This window comes from Corvus moneduloides, chromosome 1 (genome assembly GCF_009650955.1).
Source record: "Corvus moneduloides isolate bCorMon1 chromosome 1, bCorMon1.pri, whole genome shotgun sequence".
NCBI lineage: Eukaryota > Metazoa > Chordata > Aves > Passeriformes > Corvidae > Corvus > Corvus moneduloides.
In genome coordinates this window covers 23,917,134-23,944,753 of record NC_045476.1, presented here as the reverse complement: position 1 = coordinate 23,944,753, position 27,620 = coordinate 23,917,134, and the positions used below count along the sequence as shown (strand labels likewise).

Genomic DNA, 27,620 nt, shown 5'->3' with positions numbered 1-27,620 from the left:
AGAGAAATGATGATTTTCTAGATGATGGCCAAGTTGCCAGTTCCGTGCAAAAGATACAAGTGAAGAAATATTTCAAGTGTGACTCAACTCCCCACAGAGTTAAGAATAAACTTTCAGGCTGAGGGGGTTTTAATTGTTAGTACAGATACGTTGATAGCTTGCTTTTTTAGTTTCCTAAGTGGCTTGTAGCACTGGCTGGCTTGGTGTGTGCTTAAAGAAGCACTGTTGCCCAGTGCTGCCTGTTCAGACATAATGGATTGTCTAGACAGCTTGCTAGGGAGGAAACTTCTGGTTGCAGCACATTTTTACGATCTTTTTATAGGTTCTCGAACATCCAGATTTTGTAGATTTCATGAATCTTTAAAGAACCTTGTCTTTGCATTTAGGTAAGTGGTATGGAATCAACAGTTCAACACATGAGCACGTCATCAGAGACAACATCTGCCAATGTTCTCTCCTGTACAGGAGATGGGGCATATCTTGCACTCAACTTTCTGCTGCTGACTTTCTAACATGTACTCCGTAGGAAAGGCAGATGTTGTCACTCTGGAAAGCTGTTCATTTGATATGTTAGGGCCTTGGGGACACTATTTACTCAGGAATTTTGCTTCTGTTGGAAATGAGCCTGCTGAGATAACCATACCCACTGCTGTATGCAGTGGGAGGAATGGACAGTGAGGTGACCTGAAGTGCTGAGCTGGTGGCAACACTCACTTGGTCCCAATTAAAATGCTGCAAGGGGCAGGTGTGACATTGGATGTCTAAGCTGTCATAATTTGCTCTGTGAACTGTATGTGGAGGTCATGCTCAAGGTACAACGTGATCATTGTACACAGCCTGATTTATTTTTTCGCTGCATTTCATGTCCTATATGTTTTATTAGCTTTATTTAATTATTTAAATATTACTGGGGATATGAAGTTACTAGTTTCTAGTAAGCTGGAAATAGGGAATATATTTAATAAATCAATGCTTCTGAAGCTCTTATAAATAACGTCGTTTTAACAAGACATTTCCTTATGCTGGAGATTGAAAGGCACTTATCACTGGAACATCAGTGCTTTGCCATTTTCATTGCTGTATCAAGGGAAAACAAAATAAGCCTTTTTCTATCTCGACACAAATGTCATGCTTTTAGCCTGTAATGCAGGACAGAGACCATCCTGGACTGAAAACAATTGGTGATAGCTTTATTTTATGAAAAGATTCCCATTTTTTCCCCACTCTACACTCCCACTTTACAAGGAGTGATGCACCAAAGGTTCACTGGAAAAGGGTTTTCAAAGTCTAGGAGGACATTTCAAGTGAGAGAGACGAGAGATCTTAGCCAGTCTCCCTTGGCTGTTTGCTTTTGAGGGGCGACACAGGAAATTCTATTTTGCGTCCCATCTCTGAAGCAGGGAAATGAAGCAGTAGAACCCTGGTATTTGTATCCCATGGGAGTGCTGAGCAAGGACGAATTAGGGCAGAGGGCTTAGGTGCTCCTGCTTTCTTGTTCTTCATCCCCTGTAGCCACCACAAGAAGGTGCATGCAATTGGCTCTGTTTAGCCCTCATTGCCCATTTAGTTTGTGTCTGTCTCTGCCCTTGAATGCTTTTAGCCCTGTAAAGACTGGAGCTGAGCACTCCAGTTACACAGGCTGCAAAGCAGTATCATGGCTCATGGATGGGATACGAGAGACTGAGCTGCAGGCTCCTGCTTGCACAGGTAACTCCCAGTGTATTAGTGTGACCAGAGTGGCTCTGATGTTTTCCTGGTAAGCCAGGCTGCAGACAGGAGAGAGGGAGCCCTCAGTGGGAGCCTGAAGCCAGCATCCTAACCCTTAGGCTGTTTAGGTACTGCTGGTTCCCCATCTTTTAATATTAGTGTGATTTTTTTCCTAACTTGGGATGGAAAAACATCTGAAATCTCGGTGTTTTCCGTAAGAGAAAAAGGGCTCCTGTCTGGTTCTATCTGTGACTTACTGACTGGCCTGCAGAAGCTGAAGGCAAGCCAGTCTAGCCCCATGAATTGCAAAGGGCCTGAATCTGAGGCTCAGTCTGGTGGGTTGGAGTCCACATCTCACGTCTGATGAGATGAGTACTGCCTTCTGTGGTGCTGAGATCAGCCCTTCATCAGGGAAGACTGCCTGCCTCATGAAGTTTTACTTACTGATTTTCTTTTGAAACAGTAAGTTCACAGTTGGCTTTATCTATTTTTATTGTTTGACTAAATTTTTTATGAACCTGCATGCCCAAGGTGTGCTGAAGAACTAACACCAAACCAAACACCCTTCTGGTGTGGATGCCAAGTTGTCACTTCTGATGTTTGGCAGTTAACAGGTGCCCAAAGAGTGACTACAAATGCTGAAGAGAAGGAACTTGTTTACAAATTATTTGTCAGTTCTGTTCCCGCGTGTTGGGGAGGTGGGCGTTGCTATGGAAAATGGTGTAGACCTTGGCAGTAAGTGTGAAGGCTGTTTGATGGGAATGCTGAAGTGGAGCAGGTTTGGCCTAGGTATCAATTACATTCATCTGCACTGAGATGTGACGGTCAGCTTTCAAAGACAGGCAGTACATTATCTTCTCCCTTGCCTTCCAGGTTGATACTTTTTACTGTTGCATGCACCTGATATATTTCAGGTTGCATTAGGTATTGGGGCAAATTATTTAGACATTTAGTGGTGTGATAGCACCGTGTTGAGCAGTGCTGGCTTACAACCACATTCCAGATTGCAGCCAGGACTGCTGGAGAGTTGTACAGGACATGGTGTCAAGGAACAGACAGAATTAAGGTGGAAGGATTATTTTGTAAGTCATACCAGTTCCTGAATTCACTTCAGAGTCTTGTCCCACCAACAGTTATTCCCGTTTCAAGGCCCAAACCATCCCCTTTTCACTTCCAAACACTCTACTTCATTAAAGCTGTGATGAGGAAATCTTACATTGTAAAAGGTTTTTTTCTCTTTGTGCAAAGAAAGGTTAGTGTTGGAACTGCCTTTTCAAATCATGATTTAAATTACCAAGCAAGAAATATGGGAATAAAATAAATTATTTTGTGTCTTTACTAAAGAAAGTTTGGTTCATGTGGTGATATGTATAAATGGAATAACTATATTTTAGTGATGATCCATTTGAATTAAATTTTTTATCATCTTAAAAAATTAAATGGTCAAATATTGCATTACTTTTACTTGTAACTTATAGCAAGCTGTTTGGGTTGAAAATTGGTTTAAAAAAAGTGCAAAATGACTTAATTTATATTATAAAAAAGTAAATGAACTGCAGTTTTTCTTCTGAAGGTTCATTTTGTGGAAATGTTTCTTTTTTAAAAACAAATGAAGGGGATAGATTTTCAGATAGATTTTTAATAAAATGAATTTACTCTTTTTTTTCCTCATTCTTTTATCCTCTCAGTCACTAGTGAAAGACACAAGAACAAAGCAGATGTTAGTCAGCTCCAGTCAGTTTCTTGTTGTTAGACTAAATGAGATATTTTCACTAAGCAAAACTGAAAAAGTAGAAAAGTTGTTTTTGCAGAAGCAGACAAAGCCTTCTAAGCTCTGGTTCCAGTGCACCAGCTAGTAATTCTTCAGATGTAGAATTTGACTCGTTAAAGCTGTGCAGTAGTGATTTAAATGATGTTAATAGGTTGGCAGGTATAGGCCTTATTAGAAGGGTGCATAATCACATTTCAAAATCTAATTTTGTTTTATGCTTCAGAGCAAATGTTTTTAGCTTCAGAGTGTTATTTTGTCTTGTAACTGAGTGGTGTGCAGTCTCTGTCTGTAGGAGGAGGTGACATAGCACTGAGCGAGGCTGGGAAGGAAGGATGTAACTTAGCTCTTCATGAGAAGATGCTTCCTGTATCATCTCGAATCAGCAGCAGAAAACGTGTCGTTTTTTGGTGAATCGTGAATTTACGGTGTGGGACAGGGTGTACACAGTCTCCCTCCAAACACTTGGATTACTAGTCATCAGCATGTTTCCCTCCATGTGGAGGGAACTATACCACCATTATTCCTGAAGTTACAAAGGCCTCTTTTCAGATGCATTTATTATGTGTCCTACTTTCTCTTTGCTCTGCTCTGTGATCAGTATGCATTACATCTACTGCATCAGGATCCCATGTCCTCTCCCAGGGGTAGGGGAAAAAATCCAAATCCCAGAATTCAGTTCTGACAGATTTATTTTTACTTGCATGGTACATTTACAAAAAAGGGTCTTGTTCATCCTGACTGATTCCATGGAGCAATAGAAATCTGTGAAAGGAAGACAGATCCTGTGTATTTCAGGGAAACATTTTTTATTTTTAAAAGCTGGTTAAAGCTGTCTTTTTTACTATTACCCACTGCAACTCAGAAGTCTGAAGAGAATTTGGGAGATGGAACATTTTAAATATTCAGAACATCTGTGTTTCTTTGCTTAAGGTATGAGTGTCAGGATTTTTTTCACATCAAAATCAGGACCAGTACTGCTGTTTCTAAAATACATAGACTGCTTTGGTGTTACACTTCAGTAGCCCTTGCAAGCTTGCTGCATTTTTTTTGTGTGCATGCGCGCATAGTTAATCTTTAAAATTTGACATTTATCTCTATGATAATAAAAATTATACCATCCTCTCCTTTCTTGAAGTGGCTTTTTAGTAGGTTGCTTTGTACATGTCACAAACTCTGCAGTTGTTGCTAGGTAATTTTTTTCCCCTCCTTATCTCCAGTTTGTATAGCCTTTGGAAAAAAACAGTTGCTGGTCTTGAAATTCTCTGCTTCCCATCAGCCCTGGGTTTTTTGTGCTTTTATACAAACCATGACAAACTTGCAGCGACTCCTTGCTTATATCAGTGTTTTCCACTTTGTCTGCCCTTTGTCTTTGCACCCCTTGGCATGTAAAAATCGGGGGCAGTTATTTTAAGAAAATAACTTCTAGATTTTTTTACTGTGTCTTCAGAGATGCTATTTACTCCCTAATGCCTTTCTTCACCCCCTGTTGGGAATAGGTTGTAGTAGAAAAAGTAACTGCACTTAGGGAATAGAGCAAGCTTAATATGGAAATGGCTTAAAGTAGTCTTGTACACAAGTTCCCCATTTAGTTTTTGTGTACAGTAGATGTAAAAAACTGATCACTCTATAAAGAAATTCACTGTTTCTTCAGAGGAGAACTCAGAAATGTAATGAGGATTTTGTGGATAGGATTGTTGCTTGCAGCTCATTGTTTATGGTTCACCTGTCATCATTCTCCACATCCCCTGCACTCCTGAGTACACAATGCGAAAGGAACACAGCAGTGGAGGGCAAATCCCAGGATCTCTTGGTCAGGGATAAAAGGATGGTGCCCTGTGGTGGCAAAGTCATCTCTTTGGTGAACACTTCCAGTGCACTCTCTTCTGCTTGTTTTGGTTTGGAGGCTTTTTGTTGTCCTTTTTATGAGTAAAAATGTTTATAAAGGATCATAATAGCCAAAGTCTTTTGCCTCCAGCAATGGCTGGGTGCCAGGATGCTTAGCAGTAATGGTGAAGATATTCTTGATCCTCTTTCTCCCCCCACTCATTCTTGTCCCCTCACTTGTATTGACAGAACAGTTTGTGGGATTATGTTTTGAACCAATCTTGCTTAAAATACGGGCTTGTTCTTTTTTTGTGTGTGTAAAATCTTAAAAAAAGAAAGAGAAAAGCCCACATTTTGTGGCTTCAGTGGGAAAGGCTTCAGGGAGCTAAAGAGTTGTCCTGTTATAGATTGAGGGGAATGAGAGGGGCTTAAACTTTTGCTGGGAAGTGTGAACAATTTGTGAGTACACACCTGTGTCACCATCAAACTCTTCATGACAGAGCCACTTACTTAAATCAACTACCTTTTGTTCTATGTCTTGAAGGTTTATTAGTTTAGGAGCATTGAACTGCAAGCACATGGTGTTCAGAAAATGTGGTATTCAGAAGTGCACCTTACATAAAAACCACTGGTCTTGTCAAAACAGGGATTTATCTGTGGTCAAACTAAACAGCTGGGAAGTTGAAGGGGAAATTCTGTTTCATGGAAGCTCTGTCTCGCTTGGCTGCTCCAGTTACAAGTGCTGTAATCAGTAAGGCAGTCTGCAAGCTCTCAAGTGAAACTCTCTACTGGTCTCCTGTCCTATAAATTCCTTCTGCTAATGCAGTGGAAATTCCTGCTGCTTGGTGTCTGTATACAGTAATTTAGATCTGTGCAGACTTGCTGTAAATAGAATGAGTTTTGGTTTAATGGTTGTGAGGGGACACTGCAGGCATGGAGGTTCTGGAAAACCTTCTGCTACCTGAAATCCTTCTGTTCTCTTTTCCCTAGAAAGTTGCATGGAGATTGGAATTATTGCCAACTTTATCTACCTTTTTTTTTTTTTTTTTTTTTTAAATAACAGATGAATTTCCGTAGTCACCTTCACACTTTTAAGTTTCAATATACTTAAATGATGTTTATGGTAGCAAATGAGAAGTTAGAAACTGAGACTTTTTTTTGCTACTGCTGGCCGGAAATTTGTGAATTCATTGTTGGTGATAAAGGTTGTCACCAGTGAATGGTCACATCTTCACAAACATACATACATAAATTATTTTAATGAATTTGGTCAAAATTGGTCAGAATGTAGGAGATGCTTCCAGATCTGAGTGGGTAATAGCTTCATGACCTGGTGCTGTAGGACATGGAAAAACCCAGGTGGAAGGTCCTTAATTCAAATCAGAGACATGAAAAGTTTGAACTGATTTCCCAAATCCCATCTGTATGTTTGCCTCTCTTCATCCTCCCTCAGATTTCCCTAAGTCTTCCTTTTTATTCCAGCATAGAACAAAAATCCAGAAATACAATTTTTTTTTTGAAAACAGGATTCTTGTTCAACAGCCTACCCTGTTATTATTAACTATAATAGATATTTGAAAGGAAGCTCTATGAAATGGAGTAGACTGTGCCATCATTTTGAGATATTAGCATCTTTGTAATGCAGTTCAGATAATTAAAGAAAACATGTCTGACATTTTCGTGTGTGTAGCTGGGACTGGGCAGAGGGGAGAGGCAAAAAGAGGCGAAAGCCGAAAGCTTCCTACAATTTCCTACATGCTTGTGATTACTTTGAAGCATTTAGCTATTGATACTAAAATGGGTTATTCTGAGGTTAACTGAGGTAATCGCCAAGAGATGTTTAGCAGGCCACATCCCATTGTTTTAGCAAAGGAGGCAGCTGCACAAGGCATTCTTCTGTTTGGATGCTGAATTAGTAGGGCCAATTTGGGGGCTAGGACTTCTCTTGGCTGGTGGTGGGTTACCTAGGCAACAAGGATTAAACTTGTCCCCAAAAATCCTAAATGAGGAGATGAGTTTAGATTTTTATGAAGAGTGTCTAGCTTTGTGTTTGTATACATACTTACACATGCATTTATGCATGTCTGACGTCAGTGTCCCGAAAAAAATTCACAAACACCTTCTTTTTGTGGTGTCTTCACAGCAGAGGAGGTAGGGTGTCAGGCCAGTCAAGCTCAGACAAGGCTGAAAAAGAGAGGGATCACTTATCAGCATTTTTCTCAAAGATGTGCAGTTCAAAAGGTGGTAAAGTATTACCTGGTAGTTAACTTCCACAGTTTCTGGGAGTAACTTGCTGCATTATACATGCAACCTGGCATTGTAATCTCTGGCATGGTGGAATCTGAGTCAGACTGCATCTGGTCTAATGCACAGCTTGGTTTTGTAATGTTTAGAAGAACTTTTATTCATCTCTTTAATTACAGTCTTTAAATGAGAAAGGGCATATTGTTTCTAATACTATAGTAGTCTTGATATCTTCTGAGATATAAGCTGCAAAGAATAAGTTTCAGTACTATTCAAAATAAATTAAACTGTTTTCACAGAGAGTTTATAACTCCCAATTACAAGAATTTTAGAGTCAAGGCTGCATGCTCTGCAGTGCTTAACTTACTCCATTTTAGTCTTTTTTGGAGGCCTTTGTCTACTGCCTGGTAGGGCTGTGGGCGATATCTTTGATAAACTATGCTGATGATAGTGTAAAATATTGTTAAAATTATTGTAAAAATAGAAAATTGGTACTACATGTTCTTCTTGCTGTGACATTCTCATCATCCCTGCTTATCTTGCTGTCAGAAAAAGAAGTCTCTGGCTATAGTTAGCATAGGAAGGCGAATCTGGCCAAAAGAAGAGTGAGCTTATCTCTTATCTGCCGCCTCCATCATTGGCACAGTTGGGAGCAAAGGCCTGACTTCACAGCTCTTCTTGCAGGTGAAGGGTTGGGGCAATTCTTTAGTTTGACTTGCTCTGGGGTTTTTGATGCTCCTGGTGTAGGAGGTGAGCAGAATCAGGAGTATTTGTAGCGAAAGCGAAGGCTGCCCAGAGTCATCAAAACTCTGCTATGGCATCCTCTGGGCTTCCCATTTCACTGTCACTGTTGCAGCTTTAGAGAAGGATTTCCTCCTGAGGTCCATGCTCAGTCTGAGTCCTGTGTCTTCTAAAGCTGTTCATGATGCTTTCACTCCACCTTTCAAATACAGAGCTTATTTCCATAGCTCTAAATCCTTTGGGCCACAGCTCTCTTATTCCAGTGGCTTTCCAGGCCCCATGATCTGCCTAATAGGCTGTTTTCCTTCATTGGTCCTAAGTCAGGTAACTGCTGCTTTTGCCTGCTGCAATCTCATGGACACAGTGACTAAGAACAACAGTCAGTACATTGGAATAGAAAGGAGAGAGACTTCTATACTGAACAGGCAAGAGCAGCAGTAACACAGTAGGGTAGTTTCAGTAGTGATGCTATTGGTGAACCCAGTCTTTACAGGGGCAATACAGTGCTCTAAGTACCTTGACTTAGATATATCTAGCCTTAAGTTAAGTGCCTTGCCCTAGTAGCAATATTGGCATGTGTGTGGCGCTGGTTGTCTTTTTTTTCTTCTCCTAATCTTACTGGCCTACTAGTACACCAGGAGCGGAGACCTGGTGTTTTCTCTCAGCTGGACTTGGGAAGCAGACAGTTTGGTTAGCATATGTTGCACAAGGTCCATTGGTAGGGGGCTTGCATGTGTACCTGCTGCAAGATTGCCGCAAAAGCATCTTCCATCTGGAGAACTCCAAGAAATGTCCTTGCTTTGGAAGAGACTAGTCCAGAGTGCTCTTCTTCATGCTTTTTGTGGGAGGGACTGGGGTAGGAGTTTGCTTCTGCCTGCCCCCAGGTTGGTTACACTCATTCTGCTGTGATGTGTGGAGATGGCTGGGCTGAACTGTACTGCTCCATGTGGATTTCCCAGCTCAGCTGGCATTCATCAGTAGTTTCTGAGCCCAACAGCTGGAACCTTGTTCACAGATACTATACTTGCTAAAACTTCCTCTGTATTAGAACAAAAAAAAAAAATCTCTGTTCTCCCCTGCTTGCTTTTATAATTTTGCTTTCTTTTTAATGCTTATAACATCAGCGGTACTGTGAGGAGGAGGCATGTATGTGTATGCAGGCATATTTAGGTATAAACACGCAAATTAAATGTTGACAGGACTGGTATCAGTGCAGTACAACTGATGTAAACAATTCTGCATCCTTTTGTAAGACAGTGGAAATTCTTAAAGATGAGGTAAAGGTCAACCTTATTTTGTGGGTTTATATAACTGCATTTTTCTCTAATTTTTTTTTCTTCACTGTGGGACTCCCATAAACTGAAGCTGTGTACAAAGCAAATTACACTGCAGATAGCACAGCAAAGGCTGTCAGCTGCACGGAAGGTGCCCAGGGTACAAATATTTTGATTTAGCTTTTCATTCCTATTGTCCTGTGTGTTGCTAGCAGCAGGGGTAAAACTTTCAGAATAAATTGTAACTTTTAAATTGCTGCTCTTTAAGGGTCACAGAATGGTCAAGATAGGTGTTACTGCTAATTATCTCTGGTGAGGACCACTGTGCTAAGTGGTATTCAAAGGTTTCCCTTAAATCAAAGGCTGTAAAATCAGGGAAGTAGCACATTAATGGGAAAGGCAGGATGTTAAGAAATAGAGTGTGGATTGTTTGGCTTTTTCATATGTACTAGTGCATTTGTGTCAGATTTTTCTGAAGTAGTTGTAACTCGTAATTGCTTTCTTAACCGTGCAATTGGTAATTCCCTTTGGTGAGGAGGTAGAGTGGACCCTGCAGAACCCAAAGGGGAAGAATAGAGCAGTTGCTGATGCTTGTAGGTGTGTGCTGACGGACAGTGTGGAATATGAGTGAGAAGCCCTGGATAGGCAGGATAGTGCTGAAAAAATGTTGGCCTACTTATATGTAGGTTTTTGAGAAGGAGGAAGAAGACTGGGTAATAATCCTGGTGGGAGGGGAAAAAACATGAACTTGAGAGACCAGCACAGAAGATTTTAGAAGGTTGTGATGCTACGTAAAATGAGGCAAAGAAAACCAAGGCAAGTACTTGCCTTCAAACTAGAGAAGATGAATGAGGGGAGATAGGGATAATGTTGATGTAGAGGAGGTTTCATCAGACTTGAACTTCTAATCTCAGGTGTTCTGTCTCCCATCAAGTACTGAAAGCTTCATTGAGCTTTTAAAAACAAAAGTTCTTTGTGTGTATCTTCAAAGAAAATCTTCTGGTTACTTTTTGTTGACTAAAGGACTCATGCCGGGCTTTTAAGGAGAGTCAAATACTAAGAGGACTGGCTTCAATGAACTGACATTAGATGTGGCCAAGAGAAGGCACTGTATGAGCCAAGGGATATAAAAAATGGATTTCATTGGAGGAGAGTAATTTGTTTGCTATAGGCTGGGGTGATATTTTCAGAAGAGGTTCAAGACCCTCCAGAATGTTATGCTCCTATCTTAGATGGGCTAGAGAGGAAAAAGTGACAATGTTTGGGTACAAGTCAGTGTGAAGACCAGATAGAAGGGAATGTCTGAGAGATGCTGAAGTACTGCAGTGACAGGGTTGAGCAGATATGTAAAAGTAACTCAGAGTTTGTGGAATTCCTAGGTCATGGGCCTGAAGGAATGGAGATGAAGAGCATTGTCTCTTTATAGACAATGTCCTTTCAAAAAGACAGCGGTTTGGATCAGAGCCAGAAGTTTTTGGTGCTAAGATTTCGTTTCTTCTGTTTTGTACCATGAGTGAAAGTCCCTTCTTAGTCCCTGTGAATGTAAAAGAAATGCTGGTTTCAGACAGCATTTGCAGGTTTCTATCACTTCTTGAAAAAAGGAGAAGAAAATCTAAATGTATCAGTTCACACTGTCTGTCTGTAATGCTGCTTCCTTCCTTCTTTCTGGAAGGAAAGAGGAAAGTGCCTAGCTGGATATGTAGATGACTGAGAGTGAGAGAAAAAGTTTTGGATCACCCAGTAACAGTCATGCAGAGCCTTGCTGCCCTTGTCACCCCAGTTACTTCCTGGGTGCCCTGTGGGGTACACGGGAATTTCAGAACAGAGCATCAGAGAAACCCAGGTTCTGACTGGGAGCTGCTCAGAATGAGCAAGGTGAGGAGTGCTAGCTGGCATGCTTCTCTGCAATTCTGCTGCTGTTTTTAGATGAGACAGCTGAAATCAGGATTGCCAGGGAGACAGATAATGCCTGAGGCAAATATCTGAGGATTTGCTGCAGCTGAGGAACTGTAAGTGTGAATGTCTCCTTTTCAGAATCCACTGCCTGGGCCCAACCTCCTGTGGCAGGTACCTCACAAATCCTCTTCAGAGAATGTGGCAAAATTTATTTTTAAGATACCACTGCTTAGTGCAGGACCTGTGCTTAGCTTAGAGCACTCTTTGGAAGTGTGAGAGGTCTGAGTTAAGCTTCTCATGTCAGCCTGGGGATACAAGTCTGCATCTTCCAACTGTCCAAAGAGTTGCCGTTGTTGCCAGGCTGGGATGAGGAGCAGCATCATATTTGCCTGCAGCTCAGAGCTGAACCCCTTTTACAGAAGAGACCATGAGTTCTGGAGATGAGCAGAAGATCAAATGAGGGAGAGAGTGTTGTACTGTGGCCCAGTGGCTAAGACCCACAGGGAGCACAGAGAGTGCAGGTTGCAGCTCCTGCATCTTCAAAGTGTGTACATTTTACAGTAAACAGACCATGGATAGTAACCTCAAATAATTCCCAGCCATGACTGCATTTTGTAACTGTTCCAGGTTGGATATATTACTGTTTTCAGGCTCTTTCACAGCATCTAAGCTCTCAGGTTTTGGATTGCAGTGTTGTTAAGGAAGGCATTGGACATCTGACTGCTTGGGCGGGAGTCCTTTGATCGTGTGGCAGGAACAGGTCAGGTGGGCAGGCATTGTGGTCCATAGTCAGATGATGGAAATTGGATGTCCTTTGAACAGCACCACAGTCTCACAAAATATAAGAATTAGCTGTGTACCAAGGGGTAGGAGGATTAACTACCCAGTCATCTGTTTAGAAGGGGACTCAGAGGTAGAGACTGTCCAGCATGCTCTTAGAAGGAGTTAGTGAGCAGTGTTTTTCATACAGCAAGTCAAGAGTTTAATTACAGGAGGCAGTTTTGGTGAGTGACTATGATGTAATGGCATTCATAAGGAGTGGGAGAGAGAGTAAAACCAGTAGCCTTCATAAGAAGAAAAGAGTTTATTTCCTTATCAAAGCTATATAGAGGGCTCAAATGCAAACTCTCCCACCTTGCAAAGACAGGCAGTGGAAATGGCAAGCTTTTCCTTGACCTCAAAACTAGGAAGGAACCAACCAAAAAGGAGGAGCTGGGTCAAATGTCTAAGGACAAGTGTAAGTGAATGTAGTGCAAGGGATGTAGGTACAGAATTAGAAAGGTCAAGGCACAAAATAAGATACAACTAGTAAGTGAAATTGAGAGCTACAGTAAATAATTTTTAGGATGTTAAAGTCTTTGCTTCACTTTCCCAAAAGGAACTAGCATGGTAGCTGGCTTGGTATAAAATGCTTCTTGACTAAAAATAATGTAACTGTTTGGACCTCTGTGCCATCCTCAAGTGAAAGCTGATACTGTGGACTCTTCTTTGTGTTACTTGGCATCTATCCCACACCAGAATCTTGGATTTACTACTTTCATTTTGGCCCAACTGATAATAATCATTGTTATTTACAATGCAGTCTCTGTCTGCTTTACATTTTTCATATCTGACATGCAAAGTGCTTCCCACAGGAGGCCTTTTAATTTCATCCTTCTTCACCCTCAAGCTGTATAGAGTTTTCTCCAGTTAGTGCACAAAAAAACCTACAGAGCTGCTCCTTCCCCCAGCATGAATAGGCTTTTCCAACATAAATCTCTCATCTATCAATGGATTAACATGCTTAAAATGCAACTCACTGAGTGGTTTAAAGAGCTCAGCCATGGGTAATAAAGTACAGTACCTTTCATCGCAGTAATACCAATTCTGATCCACACAGGATGTTAGTGACTGGGAGTTACTGCTTGAACTGAATCAGCTGAATGTGGTTACAAACCCATGTCAGGAATTTCTCTCTGGGCAGAATGGAGTGAGCTGTGCAGGCAGTGCCTTCCTGTTTCAGGGAGTAGAAAGATATGCACCCACATTTAACTTAGACAGTTTTTAAGACGTTTGCTAGAAGTAAATGGTGGTACAGTGGGGTTTCTTGTTTTGTCCTTTTAAAGAAAAGAGATGATGGTGGGGCAAAAATCCCAATATCATACTTATTTTCATACTTTTCTTCAAACATGAATAATGTTTGCAATGATGTTTATAACTTTGTTCAGTTCTCAGATGACATGGTCTGGGGCACTGATTGGTGTCTCTTACTATCTTCTTGGGGTAGGACTAGTTTGCATACACATGAATTTTGGGGTTTTAAGCATTTAAAAGATGGGGTTTTTGCACATACCTGTCACTGTACTCAGCAGAATCAACATTTTTAAAAAAAAATACCACTCCCATTACAGAACTAATGTGTTTGGACCCCCTTGAGAAGGGAGCCACTCGGAAAAATGAGTCACAGTTTATTTCCAGACCTTGAAGTAATGGGTATGTGATTTTTTTCCCCTCTGAATTTTTTAAACCATTTGTCAAAGAAAATAAACTTTAGCCTTGGTTAAGAAGAAGCAGTCATGTGGCAAAACATTTTAGCAGTTCAAATAAGGGCTAGAGAAGCTACAACCCTTATGGAAAGTCAGGTATGTAATTCTCTGCCTTTTTTTTTTTTGGTAATGCAGTGTGGTGATGTGTAGTGTCCTGAAATAGACTTCTGCATCTGGAGAATACATCTGTTAAGTAAAGCAATTAATAATTATATATTGGGTTGTTTTTTACAACAACTCAGATGTGTTTCTGCAAAACTACTACCAAATATGATTGCTCTTACCTCTTTTGTTTTCTCTCTCCTTCTTCCCTTCTTTCTTGAATACATTACCAAGCAAAATTTGTAGCAGAAACTAAAACTTATAAACTTGTACAGTGAAATGGAGATTGTCTAGCATCATCATAGTTTTGAGCAAAAGAGACTCTCTGTGCTAGTAATTAGTTCTCCTGCTTCGGCTGAAGTCCTGTTTCACACAGTGTTTTTCTCATCCATGCTCAAGTGTTTGCATGGATCCATGGATTTTGTAGCTTGCCTCACAGTAGCTGTAGAAATGTTGACATTTTTGGTTTCATGAACGTCCTAAACTTCTGCTCCTTCGATGTAGTTTTAGTTCTTTGATTTCTATTATGAAAATGAACTGGGGAAATTAGGACTTGGTGTCCAGGGAAGGGTATTTTAAAAAGAATCCTTGAGCATGTGGAGAACGCAGGAGGAAAAACACAGTGTATGCAGGGCATATCTGACAGCTGGTAGGAAGGTTTAATGAGTGAAGGGCCATGGGCCCTTCACCTCCAAAAAAGAAAGGCTTCACAAAGCTCCAGAAATGCATGAGGCTCATGTGCTTTGGGCTGTGCCAGCACTGGGTCTAGCTTTTATTTAGTCTTGTGTCCCTGAATTTTGAGGCTGAGGAGCCACTACCATAAAATACTGAAAGTCAGCATTTACATTGACAGTGGTTTTGCCAATTCAATTCCAGGTGATGGCTGACAATGCTGCAGGTTGAGTATGGCTCCTGGCCAGTTGTGCCTTCCTCTTTGGGTGGCAAAATAAAATGATTCAGCTGGGTGCAGTTGATGCCTTTTCCTGGTCTTAAAATGAAGAGTCAAACATGGTTAAAAGGGAAGAGGGGATTTTACCTTGGTATTTATTTTAAGGATCCTTAGGTGCACTACGTCCAGGTCGAGGAAGTCAGTCGTCACAGTCAGGAGGTGTCCTGAGGTGTGGGTTTGCCAAGTACTATAAAGAGAATAGTTACTAAGGGGTGTCTGAGGGCCAGACTGATACTGATACGAAGGTATAAAGAGATGCAGAAAATGAGACTATTACTTGGCATGCATATGTATCCTTAGGCAGCTAAGTGCTGTTTTCCCATCTCACTGAATTTGCTGCTAGTGTTAGTGGAGGTTGATGTCTTCCTTGCTTGAGTCAGCAGTGGGACTATTTCTTTAGCTTTCTCTACTGCTTCTGAAGTGGCAGCAACAGAAATCTTCTAGTGATGTGCTAGTGATGAAATCTTCTAGTGATGTACCTGTCTTGTAGCACGGCTTTGGGCTGGTTGAATTAACCCTGTTAGGACAGTAGTTCATCACCTTGGTAGTTAAGGGAGTCCAGTTGGTCTGAAGTAGGTATTTTTAACTTAAAGTGCTTCTAAGAAAGGAAGGCAGGAACAGCACCTGCTAATGTGTAGGAACCCAGAGTGCCGAGAATATTTCTCTGCCTGTTTTTAAGGGTTCTTACCCCCCTGAACAACACTGTTTTAGCCTCCAACCTTGGAAAAAATTACCAACGATCAGACAGGAACTAGAAAATACAGTGGTGTGAATTAGGTGATAGACTACTATGTAAGATTGTCACAGGGTGAAAAATTCAGAGGTTTTGGGCTTCTCTTTGTAGTAAATAGGTAACAGTAAAAAATATCAAAATGGAGGATTGTTGGTGTTCTCTAAACCTTCTCCTTCTTCTACTACTCCATGTTCTGCAGTAAAAGTAGTTTGGAATGATTGGATAGAGAATTCCGCAGTTCCTGCCCGTGTTACTGAATAATTGGTAGGAAAGTGAAAATAATGTACGTTTTTAGTAACTATTGGTTAAAATATCTTTAAAAGGCCGTGTAAATCTTGATAGAGAGACTCCACTCCTGCTTTTCTGTTCTCTGTGCTGTACCTGGGTCACGCTAGTGGCTCTGTTCCTCTGATAAGACTTAATAAACAACAATCCGGCAGCATTGAAACTCAAGGAAAAGTCTTGGTTTATCTTTGAAACTCCTTGCAAGGACTTTTAGAAAATTCTCTCCCATCAGGAGGGACTTGATTTGCCGCATGGTTCAGTGTCACTAATGAACAGTTATTGTAGCATTTTTGTTAAAAATGAAGTTTTTATTTTGCTATACAATCAATGGCTATGGGGTTGTGTATTTGATTATTCATCAATAAGACAGCTACATATCTTCCAGTGATATGCTGTGAATGTGCCAAGCAAATGCCCTGGTTGCTTCGTTCCTTCTTCTCTCCTTCCCTCAAGAGGGGTATTGTGTTTTGTGGCTCAGCATTTTGTTGTGACAGATGCAGAAATGGGTGCTCATCCCGCACTCCTTGGTGCTGGCAAAGGCAAGAGCAAAGTGTGTTTTGTCCTTGGAGTGAAAGCGGTGATGTCTGTGGGAGGCTTTTTTCCAGGGAAAATCTTGCCACAGTCTTGTACCTGTCTTGTAGCAGCTGCACTGGGCCCTTCACCACAGGCAGCTGCACTGCACTAGGGAACAGAGCTGTGGACTTCAGGTGACCTTCTAAGCCGCTTGGATTGAGGCACTTGGAAGACAGAGATAATGACCTAAGAGAAAAAATGCTTGCACTGCTGTGCTTGTGGCCTGTTATTAGTATTGGGAAGGCTTTTGTGAAACATTTCTTATTCCAGCTCCACTAGAGCAGTATCCAGAGTCCTTCATGTTTGATACAGGAAGGTATTTTTGAAATGCTTTCTTTTAAAAAGTTATCTTTGTAAATACTTGGTTGGCTTGCAAGCCTTTGTTTTATTGTTTCCTTTTTGAACACAGCCCAAAAAATGTTTTTGAAATCAGGACTGTTATTCTTTATTTTTCTGGTTGTTTTTGTGGGGATTTTTTGCGGAGCGTGGTGCTGGTTGTGAGAGTGTTTGGTTGTTTTGTTTTTATTTTTTTTCAATCCTATCCCTCATTTTCTGCTGTTCCCTACCACCAAAGACTGTGGCCACTTCATGCTTCCCAATTCTCACTTCTACCCCGATTAACTTTGGGTTGGTTGGGAAAACATATTTGATTCTTGCATTCCTGTTCTGTTGCAGATTTTGACTTGAACTATTTTTGGCATTGGAGCAAGTTTACAGACTACGTGCAGTGTGTCCTCACCTTCACTGGTGTGACTGGTTACATCACTTACCTGTGGCTGGACTCCTCCCTCTTTGTGGAAACACTGGGCTTCCTTGCGGTGTTCACTGAGGCCATGCTGGGTGTTCCCCAGCTGTACCGCAACTACCAGAACAGATCGACAGAAGGAATGAGGTACGGTGCTTGTCCTACATCAAACACGTGCGTGTGCCTCCGTGTGGGTTGTCTGTGCAGTGTGGGAATGCTTTGCCAGGAAGGACAATGTCATCTCTACAATTGTTACTTGAAAATACAGCAGTGGTCAGAGTAGACTCTGTCAGTAGGAGCTGGTGCAGCACTGCTGAAGGCAGTGGGAGTTCCATGACGCCTCTGAAGTCTGACCCACTATCCAAGTCCAGCTGGACAGGTCCAAGGTGAAACATGTTTTAGTGAAATAAACATGTGAAACCACTGCTGTTGCCATTAGCAACATGTTGCAGTACAACTCAAGCTGTGCTACACTGGTAATTAGAAATGGTCTAAAGAGATCTTGCATATCAAAAGTAATAAAGAGAATAAAAGTATTTTGAGCCTGCAGCCTATAACTATCAGTGTAACTCATATAATTAGCTTTTTCTCACGTCTTCTCATCACTTCTTCATAATCCATTATTACATTCGTAGCAAATGACATCACTGTTTATTTTTGTGTCAAAGCTTGAAACTGACATTTAAGAAAGCTCAGATGTGACTTTTACAGTCGTGACTAGGAAACCCTCTGTAAAAAAATGTGGGACAGAACACTTTAATCTTGTGCCCACTCTTGAGTCACTAAATCAGATTATCTTTTCACAATGTTTATTGGATAACTCCAATGGTACCACTAAGATTACAAAGGCAATTTGTGAAGGGTTTTGAGAGAGGAAACCTTTACTGTGTTGTATGAGTGCATTGGTCTGTAGAAACAATACAGCAGCAAATTCAGTTCACAGAGTACTGTGATCATTTGCGACTCTGTCTTCTCTTTCATTGCTTTGTTATGACTTCTTGGCATTGCTTTTAAATTTGCTGGGATAATTTTTACTTTGGTCAAAACAAATAACCATGCCACCCCCAAACCAATGCAATTCTGTCCTCTGTTCACATTGTTCCCTTTACTTGTTTGGCTTGCGCATGCTTATACTAGCTACTTTGAGATCTTTTCTAACTTGAAATGTTGAAATGTTCAGAAATTTGCTTTGATGCTTCAGACATTTTCTGATTGAGAGCCCCTTTGGTACACAATGAGTCAGGATTTGCTTCCAAAATACTGGGGTATTTTTCATGCATATACAGTTTTCCTATTTCCTGTATATGGTATTAGCAAAAGGATTTAAAAAACCCTCTGCGGTCTTTCTAAACTGCTAAGCATAGTATTGCAGAATTCCCATCTAAGACTGCTTGGCAAAAGAGTGCTGCATTTAGTCAAGAGAAACTAGCATAAAAAGCTCATGTTTCCTTGCCGTGGAACAGAACCAGGTCAAGGATAGCCACACTCTGTATCACTTGTGTCCACATTCCAGAATGCATTCCCCTCTCTGGTTCTACTCTTGAAGTAGTTCTTTGTGTGGCATTGGACATTGATGGGTCTGGGGACTGATGAGGTAATGCACAACTTTGTGCTGCTGTACTGCAGTGGGAGGCTGTTCATGCACATGTTGGTGCTCTTTCATCTTCTCAGGCTAAATTGCAGTTTTGTGTATGTTGCAGGTACCACACACACTTTGTAGTACCATGCAATCCTAAACTGATTGGATGTTCTTCTAAGCATTAGTGGGCTGTTCCTTCTGTGAGAGAGAGTGACTTCTGCCAGTATATTGCCTTCTGTTGAAGGAGCTGTTGGAAATATTTCCTCTGAACTTGCCTTCCTGTGCCCACTTCTCTAAAAGCACATTAGAGAGGAGACCCCAGTCATGGAAACAGTGAAGGGAGCATGTAACAGTGCAGCCAGCCTACTTGCATGGGTATTTACAAGCTGTGGACTGGCCGATGCCCAGGATAGCTGATACCCAGGATAGCTGATGCCCACTGCTCTGTGCAGTTCTGTATAGCTCAGGGCAGAAATAACCACAGGTGTGGATGGTTACACTGTCGGAAGCAATGGCACTGGGGATTTGGGCCAAAATGGCTGGCTGCCAGCCATGCTCCTAGCAAGCCTCAGTGGCAAAGTAAGAGAGATGAGTTTCAAGTGTCTCTGTGACTTTAAGCTTAATAGGGAGAGCAATGAGTATTAAGCTGTTCTGTATAGTGTCCTTTTGGTCAATCATTACATGCTGGTTGGAGGCGGTAACTTCTTAAACCACAGTAATTCTGTCAGCCAGTGCAGGAGTGCAGTCTGTGTCCCTAATACAGATCCCAGCCTTTACTGCTGCCGGAGAAGTAGTTATTCACAGGTCCTCATGGCTTGGCTGAGAAAAGCAGTAACATGTATCTGTCTCTGAACTGGGACAGAGCAGCTGATACATTAAGTCTATTTAGCAAACAAGTCCTTTCATAAAGGTTAACTGTTGAAAAAGAAAGGGAGAATAAGGTTACAGTATGGGGCCCCATCTGGTCAGGGTATCCTGGCAGACTCCTCTGATACTCTTGTTTCTGAAAAAAGGCCAGAACCCTTTCCCCCCAGTAACACCTGTTTAAGTGAGAAGTTGAGGACAGCTCATACTTGAGGTAGCAGTCACTTCCTGATAAACAAACTTGGAGACCAGGGGCCATGAGAGAGGTAAATGGGAGAGGTGGCAGTGGCAGGCAGGATATCCTTTGGGAGTCTGTTGTGGAAAGGGTCCTATCTTCTCACTTCTGTATTTCCATCTGCTACTGCCTGAAAAGTGGCCTACTGAAAATGTCCTCTGTGTCTGAGGTAAATGTCCAGAGGGCATCTGCAGCTTAGTCAGTTATGTTTATTGTAATAGAGCATGGCCGGAGTGAAGGAATCACAGTTCCGTGCTTTATAGTGCTCTTGAGAATGAGTCTGCTGGTTCTTTGATATTTCTGTTCTGCTGGATAGAGCTCCTCATATCTTATTTGTAAGTTTTCATTTTTCCCTTCCTCTCCCTTTTTCCTTCTTTTTGTGGGAGTATTACTACTAGGTCCTGTAGCTTCCTCCTCTGTTCTGAGAGGGTGGAGACCAAAGGAGACGTTGGAAAGAAATGAAAACAGTAAGGAGAGGCATGCTGAGTAACAGCTCATGTGGAGTGAAGATAGTGTAGTATGTCCTGGTGGGCTGATGATTGATGGGTGGAAATTTTCCTGTGATTAAGTAAACAACTAAACTAGTCAAAGGAACAGAAATTTTCATCATATTCTCTTTGACAATTCACCTGATTACTTTATGGAAATGAGTACTTCATGGAAACTTGGAGCTCTGTTTAAGTGTTTAAGTACTCTTGGATGGTTGCAAAGCTAAATAGTACAGTAGTAGTTATATAAATTGTGGTACTAAACTTGACAGAAGTGCTTTGTAATGAATTGTGTTAATACTTATCAAAGAAATAATCACTTCGTCTCCATTCTTTTCAAGAACTAAACTAGTTCTGTCAGGTTGCCTAGTAAAAGAGTAATTTAATTACTTTAATTATTGGGGTGGATTAGAATTACAAGTGATTATATTAGAAAAAGGACAAAAGCTGCCTCAAAGTTAAAGAGGGTTAGAGTATTTGAGAAAAAAAAAGCACTATAACATTAAAGGATTGGTCATCACTTGTAAATTTTCTTTATGTGGTAAAATATTTCGAGATTTGACATCCAGAACACCTCCCCTCTATCACCTTTTAGGAGGCAGAGCTGCTGACTGCTACAGTTGGGATCTGATGCTCCTTGTATTATTAGCTGCTTTTGTTTTGTGACAAAAATCATAGAGACAGGAACTTAATCTGTCATTTATCTTTGCGTCTCCACTCCTTCTAGGATAGTTGCCTCCCAGTCACTTTCTAATAAACTGCATTAGTGAGAAAAGGTGATGTTTAACAGGAGGCAGTGGAAAGGGCAGGAAGGTTGGCTCTGAATCTGCACACAAGAGGTCAGGGTGTTGGGAGAATCACATCCTTGTGTGGACAACAGCTTTTGTGGAGTTCCTGTACGGGGGCAGTGTGTACTTTTGTGCACGTGTGGGGAGAGCCTCTGACGGAGGCAATGCTGTTATTATGCACTCCTCATAATCCCATCTGACCTCCCTCCAGCAAAGGAGGAGGATGGAGAGTGTTCCTCTGTAAGGTCTGTGACCAAGTTGTAGGTGTGTGGTCCTACCCAAGGACCATGTTAATCTTGGGACTGCATGAGGGTTGATTTGCTCCAGGACAGTATTGCATCCTGTCTGCTGCCCTGCTCCAGAAAAAAATAACTGCCCTTCATTGAAAGTTTTTTGCAAAAGCTTTTCAAAATCACCTGGCAGTAACCATTTTGACTGCTAGCTGCTGCTCCAACCCCATGGAGAAGCAGTTTCTTCTCAGTTAGAGCTGCTGTGTGGCACAATCTTTCCTGATCCAAGGAAGAGGTCTGGCAGTAGGACAGAGCTGGGCTGCACATCTTGAAATCTCGGAAGCCGCAATCCATCAGATACCAAAATGTGCCCATCAGTTGTTAGCGTGGAAACATGTGGGTTCAATAAAGCAAGGTCTTTTTGCAGCAGTAGTTGAGGTCCTGATACACTGTTGTCTCTTCCCTGGCTGCACCCTCAGTGGATGGCCCTTGCTGTACCTGGCTCAGGGTAGGGTAGGGCAGCTGCAGGGTCAAAAGGACACAACCAGGGAAAGTCTGTGTTGTCCCTCTGCAAGCGGAGTCCCAGGTCTGTCTTCTTGCTCATGGACAGCTTTCAGTCTGCTTGGAAGGAACCTCCTTTCTGCAAGACTTCCGACTGTCGTGTTTGTCTGGCATTGGGTCAGGGGCTCAGAATTTCACTGCCTGGAGACAGCCAACACAATCAGTGATTCTGCTTATATGTTGACAGGAGACTGTCTTGAGAAATCTAGCCTGAAAAGGCCGAATGAGGATAATCTCAGGGTTTAATTCAATCAGGTTATTGTGCTATGAAAGAAAATATTAATTTAGTCTCTCCCGTGGCAGTGCTGGGTCAGTCACAGTGATTATTTGGTTTTAAGAAGCACAAATCAGGGAAGGAGAAACAATTGGCATTTATTGTCTCAGAAGCTGCTGGAGTCAAGAGCTGCAAATTCTAAGAAGCTTTTTCATTCAGAAATGTTTTATAAGGTGTGCTGCAGCTGTGAGCTAGTTATGAGCAAGTATTTATCTGAAATGTATCCAATGAAATGAGTGTGGTGTAAAGAGGTATGAAAGAAATAAATTATATTAAATGACTCTAATATGTATGTATATTTAATATATTCTTTACTTTTCTCTTCTACAGATAATATTAAAAATAGCAGAAGACAGTATTTCTTTGGGAGATAAAATTTGTTGTTGGGTGCTTTTATTAAATACTGCTCTAAGCTTCTTCTTTTATGAGATGTGCAGCTCTTTATATCAGTTTCCAGGAGAAAATTTTGACTTCTGAGAACAGTGTTTGTCCCAGAGACAAATCCTGGGTTTATTCAAACGCTGCAAAGATTAATGAATGCTGCTGTATTTTCTCTGCCTGTATTGGATTAACCAGGTGCTGTGATGAACAGATGTAGAAGGCTTTATTCAGGACTGGCTAACCAACGTCTGGCCACCTCATTTAGTGAGATTTTAGATTTAAGGAGAATGGGTAAGTGCTCTAAAAATGCCACTGCTGTGGTTTCCTGGGATTTTTTAGCCTGAGGGAATTTTTTATTTGTGAGTAAGTAAAACAGCTTCAGTGAGGTACCTTTGGAGCAACTTTTGAGTTACTTCCTTTATGCTATTTAAAAGAAAACAAAACACTATGCTAGAGGGAGGTAGCAAGAGTTGTTGCTCAGGCACCAACTGTGTATTAGCTTCTTAAGAATAAATTTGGTTCCATTAAAAAGAGAGGCAATTCACATCTGTTATGGCAACTGTGTTACATATCGGTGCTTCTTTGGGGAGGCTCAGTAAAGGGCTAAGAGAAATTAACTGGAAAAGAACTTAAAAAGTGCTAAAAAGAAGAGAAGTTAAAAGAGAATGATGCAAGCAATGGAAATATTGAATGGTATGTTTTTTTCCCTTCAGCTTCTGTTTCTCACTGTCAGAAATTGCATGGATGAGAGCAAAATCAAAGAAACAGGAGTAGGGATAATGGATGCCTATGTGAAAGATTTCCTTTTCTGAGTATGCCACATACACAAAGCAGACACTGGCCAGTACAGTGGTGACCTGAGTTAGGAGTACATTGTGTCCAGTCCAGAACTAACACTGAGGAAGATGCTGAAAAGAGAGAGAATTGTTTCCGTCAGTCTTTGGCATTGTACTCTCCAGGTGCTGATTAAGCAGTGTCTTCTGTTATTCTTAAAATAGCAGCTGCTTTATATATTAAACAGACAAAACGGAGAACATGGACGAGAGGTATGACAGGTGAGAGCCATTTAATTAAAAACAAGCAAACAAACCCCAATATAGCTTTGTGGATTCAAATCATCTGACCCAGCTAAGAAGCAGGTTTTCATTGCATAAAGCATTATGCAGACAATCATAGGGACTACGTTATGAAAGAGAAAGTAGTTCTCAAGGGACTAGTTAGGACCTAAAAGTTAAGTCTGGGACCCTGGCAAACAGAGAAATCAAGGTCTTAAGCATGAGCCAGAACTACATAGGGTAAATGTAAAATTACTAGCTCTACTTAAAAGTGGTTTGTACGTAAGGTTGTATAGCCCATTCCTTACTTTCACTGCCTTTCCTATTGCACTAATCAGAACTGTCACTGTGCTTACAAATTGCCTATTTTAAACTATACACGTAATTTACTGTAGTTCTGTGATTTTATTCTTTCGTCTTCCTAAATGTTCTTCCTACTCAGATCCTTAGTTTTCTTTGTGGGTCTACAGAAATCGTTGTCGTTGCTTCTATGGCTCCAGCCAGCATTTGTAGTTTTCTGGGGAAGTTTTACTTGTTTGATTGCTTTGCTTTGCTGACCTTTCATTTTCTGCTCCTGGTACTGATCTGCTGGTTGCTATTTTCCTTTATGATGGCTTTTATATAAAATACTCCAAGGTTTTTCATTTCTGGATTTTGCATACACAGCCAGGTTTGCATAGTAGTCAGTGAACAATTTTCATGACTGGATGGACCAGGTTTTTGTACAACTGTAAGGCTTACTACAAACAGCTTGTCTTCTCTCTTAAGCTTTCCATTTGTGGTTCTAATAGGCAACAGGAACATCAGATTCCTTTCCCAAATATGCCTGTTTTAAGGCTAAGAGATTGAAGAAAGTCATCTCAAGTCTTCAGAAGATTTCTAGTTTCTTCTCCCTTGGAAGTGTTACTGCATCAGGAAAATAAACAGGCTTGGTCTCAGTGTACTCAGATTGAGGGCAGAGTCCTGTTGGCATGTGAACAGATAGACTGAAACTATTTTGTTCTGATCCTAGGAACTAAGTGGATTCTCTCCTCTTCTCCAGACCCTCCTTTCACTCGGAACAGACCTGTGATCGATGTCCCAGGTTCAAGGGCCTGCAGTTTCTGCTTGACTCTCTGCAGATCTGTGGCCTGTGGGTTGCTGTGCTGGGGTCAGCACTGCAGTCACCTCTGTGCTCTCCTGCTGTGTCTCCCCAGAGCTGTTCTCTCAAAACCTACAGCAGCACAGTATGAGGCTCCAAAGACAGTTCTTTGTGCCCTGTGCACTCAGCATATCTGAAAATTTCAGGAACTGAAGCAAGAGGCAGGTGGAAAAATCCAGGAGGGGGACCTTCCTTCTCTCAGCCTTTCTGACAGTGTGAGCAGCAGTATCCACTTCCCTTAAGCATCTCTAAGGTTGTAGCACAGTGTGGACTGCTACAGCTCTTGCACATATTGAACCTCTTTCTCATTTCTCTTCCCCTGGCACCTCATCCCCTCAGTTCAAACAGTAAATTCAAAGAAAATTACTTCAAACCAAAAGCATTCATTTTTTACTAATAGTTCAAGGCTTCTGGACAGTAATAGGAATAAAGCTCTGGTGGCATGTTTAATGAGTGCTCTCTCGGTGCTTTTCTCTCTGCGCTGAAATTTGAATTACAAGAGAAAATTTATTGTACTTCTGTTACAAAAGCATTCCATTAAGTTCAGGTGCTCCATCTTCCACTGGCAAGGAAGTGTCATGCAAGGTATTTTGCATAGTTAAGGCCAGGTCAAGGCACAAAAGGTGAGAATTGAGCCTGTCATGAAGACACCTGAGAGATGAAAGTTTTCTTAAAACGTTTTCTTCCTCTGTTACCTAACAAATTTGGGAACAAAAGTGCCTCAATCCTTGAAATTCCAGCACCTGTATTGTTTTGTCAGAGTTCACCACAGCATAAGTGGGATAAGTTACCTGCTTATGTGGTTGCAGGGCTGTCTCCCTCAGTTAAGTAGGACTGAGTGGTATTAGAAATACAGAATGGAAGTAAACAGATTTGAGTTGGAAGAAATGTAGGTTGAGATGCAAGGATGCAAATATCATCAAATGCAAATATCTTCATCACTGACTGTGATGAAGATCTGTAAAGTCAGCAGAGTGGTGAGTAATTTAAGTAGTTAATAGATGAGCCAGAACAGCAGATAAAAGAGATCAAAGAACCTCAGGCCCGGAAGTGACTTTGCAGGGTGGTCCAGAAAGGCAACCTAGAAGAATTGGGTAGAGAATGGGAGTTGGGCAGATCCAAGTGGGTCAACTGTAGAGATTTTCTGTTTCAGCTTTGACGTGTAATGGTGCATTTGGTCCCCTGCTCCTCAGACACAGAGGGACAAGCAAACAGAAGAAGAGTGGGAAGTGCAGAGACTAACATACTGAACGATCGGCCCAAAAACTGAGACAGGGGAGTAAGTGCTCATAGTATTCTTGAGTGGAATGTAGAAAGAAAAAATCTTGGATGTCAGAAAAACCTGTTTCAACAAGGCTGAAAGGTAGGGTTTTAATTTATTCTGGGGAGGATGGCTAGGAATGATATATGTCTACATCACATAAGGGAATTACATGCCAAGCCAAATGTCCTGGCATTATCAGGCAAGCTTTCAGGGTAGTTGGGGAAGCCTTGTCCCTTCAGATACTAAGTCTTGTATAAGAGAATTTCCTAAAACAGGATTAATAGTGTACAAGGCAACAGATGGTAAGAGTTTGGGAATGAAGATAGGCTAGCGGATGTCTATCCTTTTTGAACTGCAAAGACCCTACTTGGGCTGAAATTTCGTTGCATGCTACTGTGTGTGGGATGTGATCGTGATGCTTTTATTTCTTCCCTAGAGCATTCATTTCTGCCTACAGCAGGCCTTCAAAGCTCTGCAACCGTTGTGGGTCTGTGGCAATGCTGCATTTGGGAAGTGGCTCAGAAAGGGTTGGTTTGTGGTGGCACCTGCTGACAAAGCACAGCCTTCCCACTGGGCTTTGTTTTGAGAAGCAGCACGCAGGTGTATGGTGTGTCACTGTCACCAGTAACTTCACTTCTGCACCTCTGTGTGCACATGAGCATGTGGAAGGAAAGGAAGAAACCTGGCATTTCAGATAAAGAATCAGGTGGTGACATACTTTCATATAGAGCTTGCGAGGGGTTATTTCATAGAATCAGTAAGGTTGGAAGAAGCCTCTAAGATTGCTGAGTCCAGCCATTGACCTAATAACTGCCAGGTCCACCGTTATTTCCTTACCATGCTAAGGTGTTTTGGAGAAGAATGCAAGCTTTGTTCTTGCAAATATCTGTAACTTCTTTCTGGACAGTAGTCTGGACTTCGTCCCTGAGTGATCACTCTTATTTTACCCACTAGTGTGTTTAGGATTTTCATTTCCCCAAGTGTTTTCCTAGAATGTGAGAAGCATTTTTACTAACTGAAGGATGTGATTATTATTCATGAAAAGCAGTGACTGCAACATGATTAGATTTTGTCCTTGTGGATGCTGGCTTTGAAGACAGCTGAACTCCAGTCACCTAGAACAAGGAAAGCACTAGAGCTGGGACTGTTACCTTGTGTGTGCTGACCAAGAGGTAATTGCAGTTATTGAAGTGGAATACTAGAAGTGTGCTCAGCCTATGTACTCGTTACTACATGAAGTTGAAGAGAAAATATGCTCAAATTACCTCAGATTGAGCTGGATGAAGAGTCTGATGATCTCTTGGTTCTCTAGGGCAGGAAGAAAGGGAAATTTAAAAGCATTGCTTTGAGCCTTGGGATACACAGCTGGGCTGAAGCAAAGCACGTCTTTT

At 41.4% G+C, this 27,620-nt stretch overlaps 1 protein-coding gene across 2 annotated transcripts in view; it reads left to right on the top strand.

Annotated features, from left to right (window-relative positions):
• The window catches only part of SLC66A2 (solute carrier family 66 member 2), a 66,014-nt gene that overhangs the window by 26,023 nt on the left and 12,371 nt on the right, over positions 1-27,620 (top strand). For both annotated transcript variants that reach the window (XM_032101992.1, XM_032101984.1), the window contains one exon: positions 17,300-17,516. In XM_032101992.1, coding sequence (XP_031957883.1) covers positions 17,300-17,516 — 217 coding nt within the window. The remainder of the gene's footprint in view (positions 1-17,299; positions 17,517-27,620) is intronic.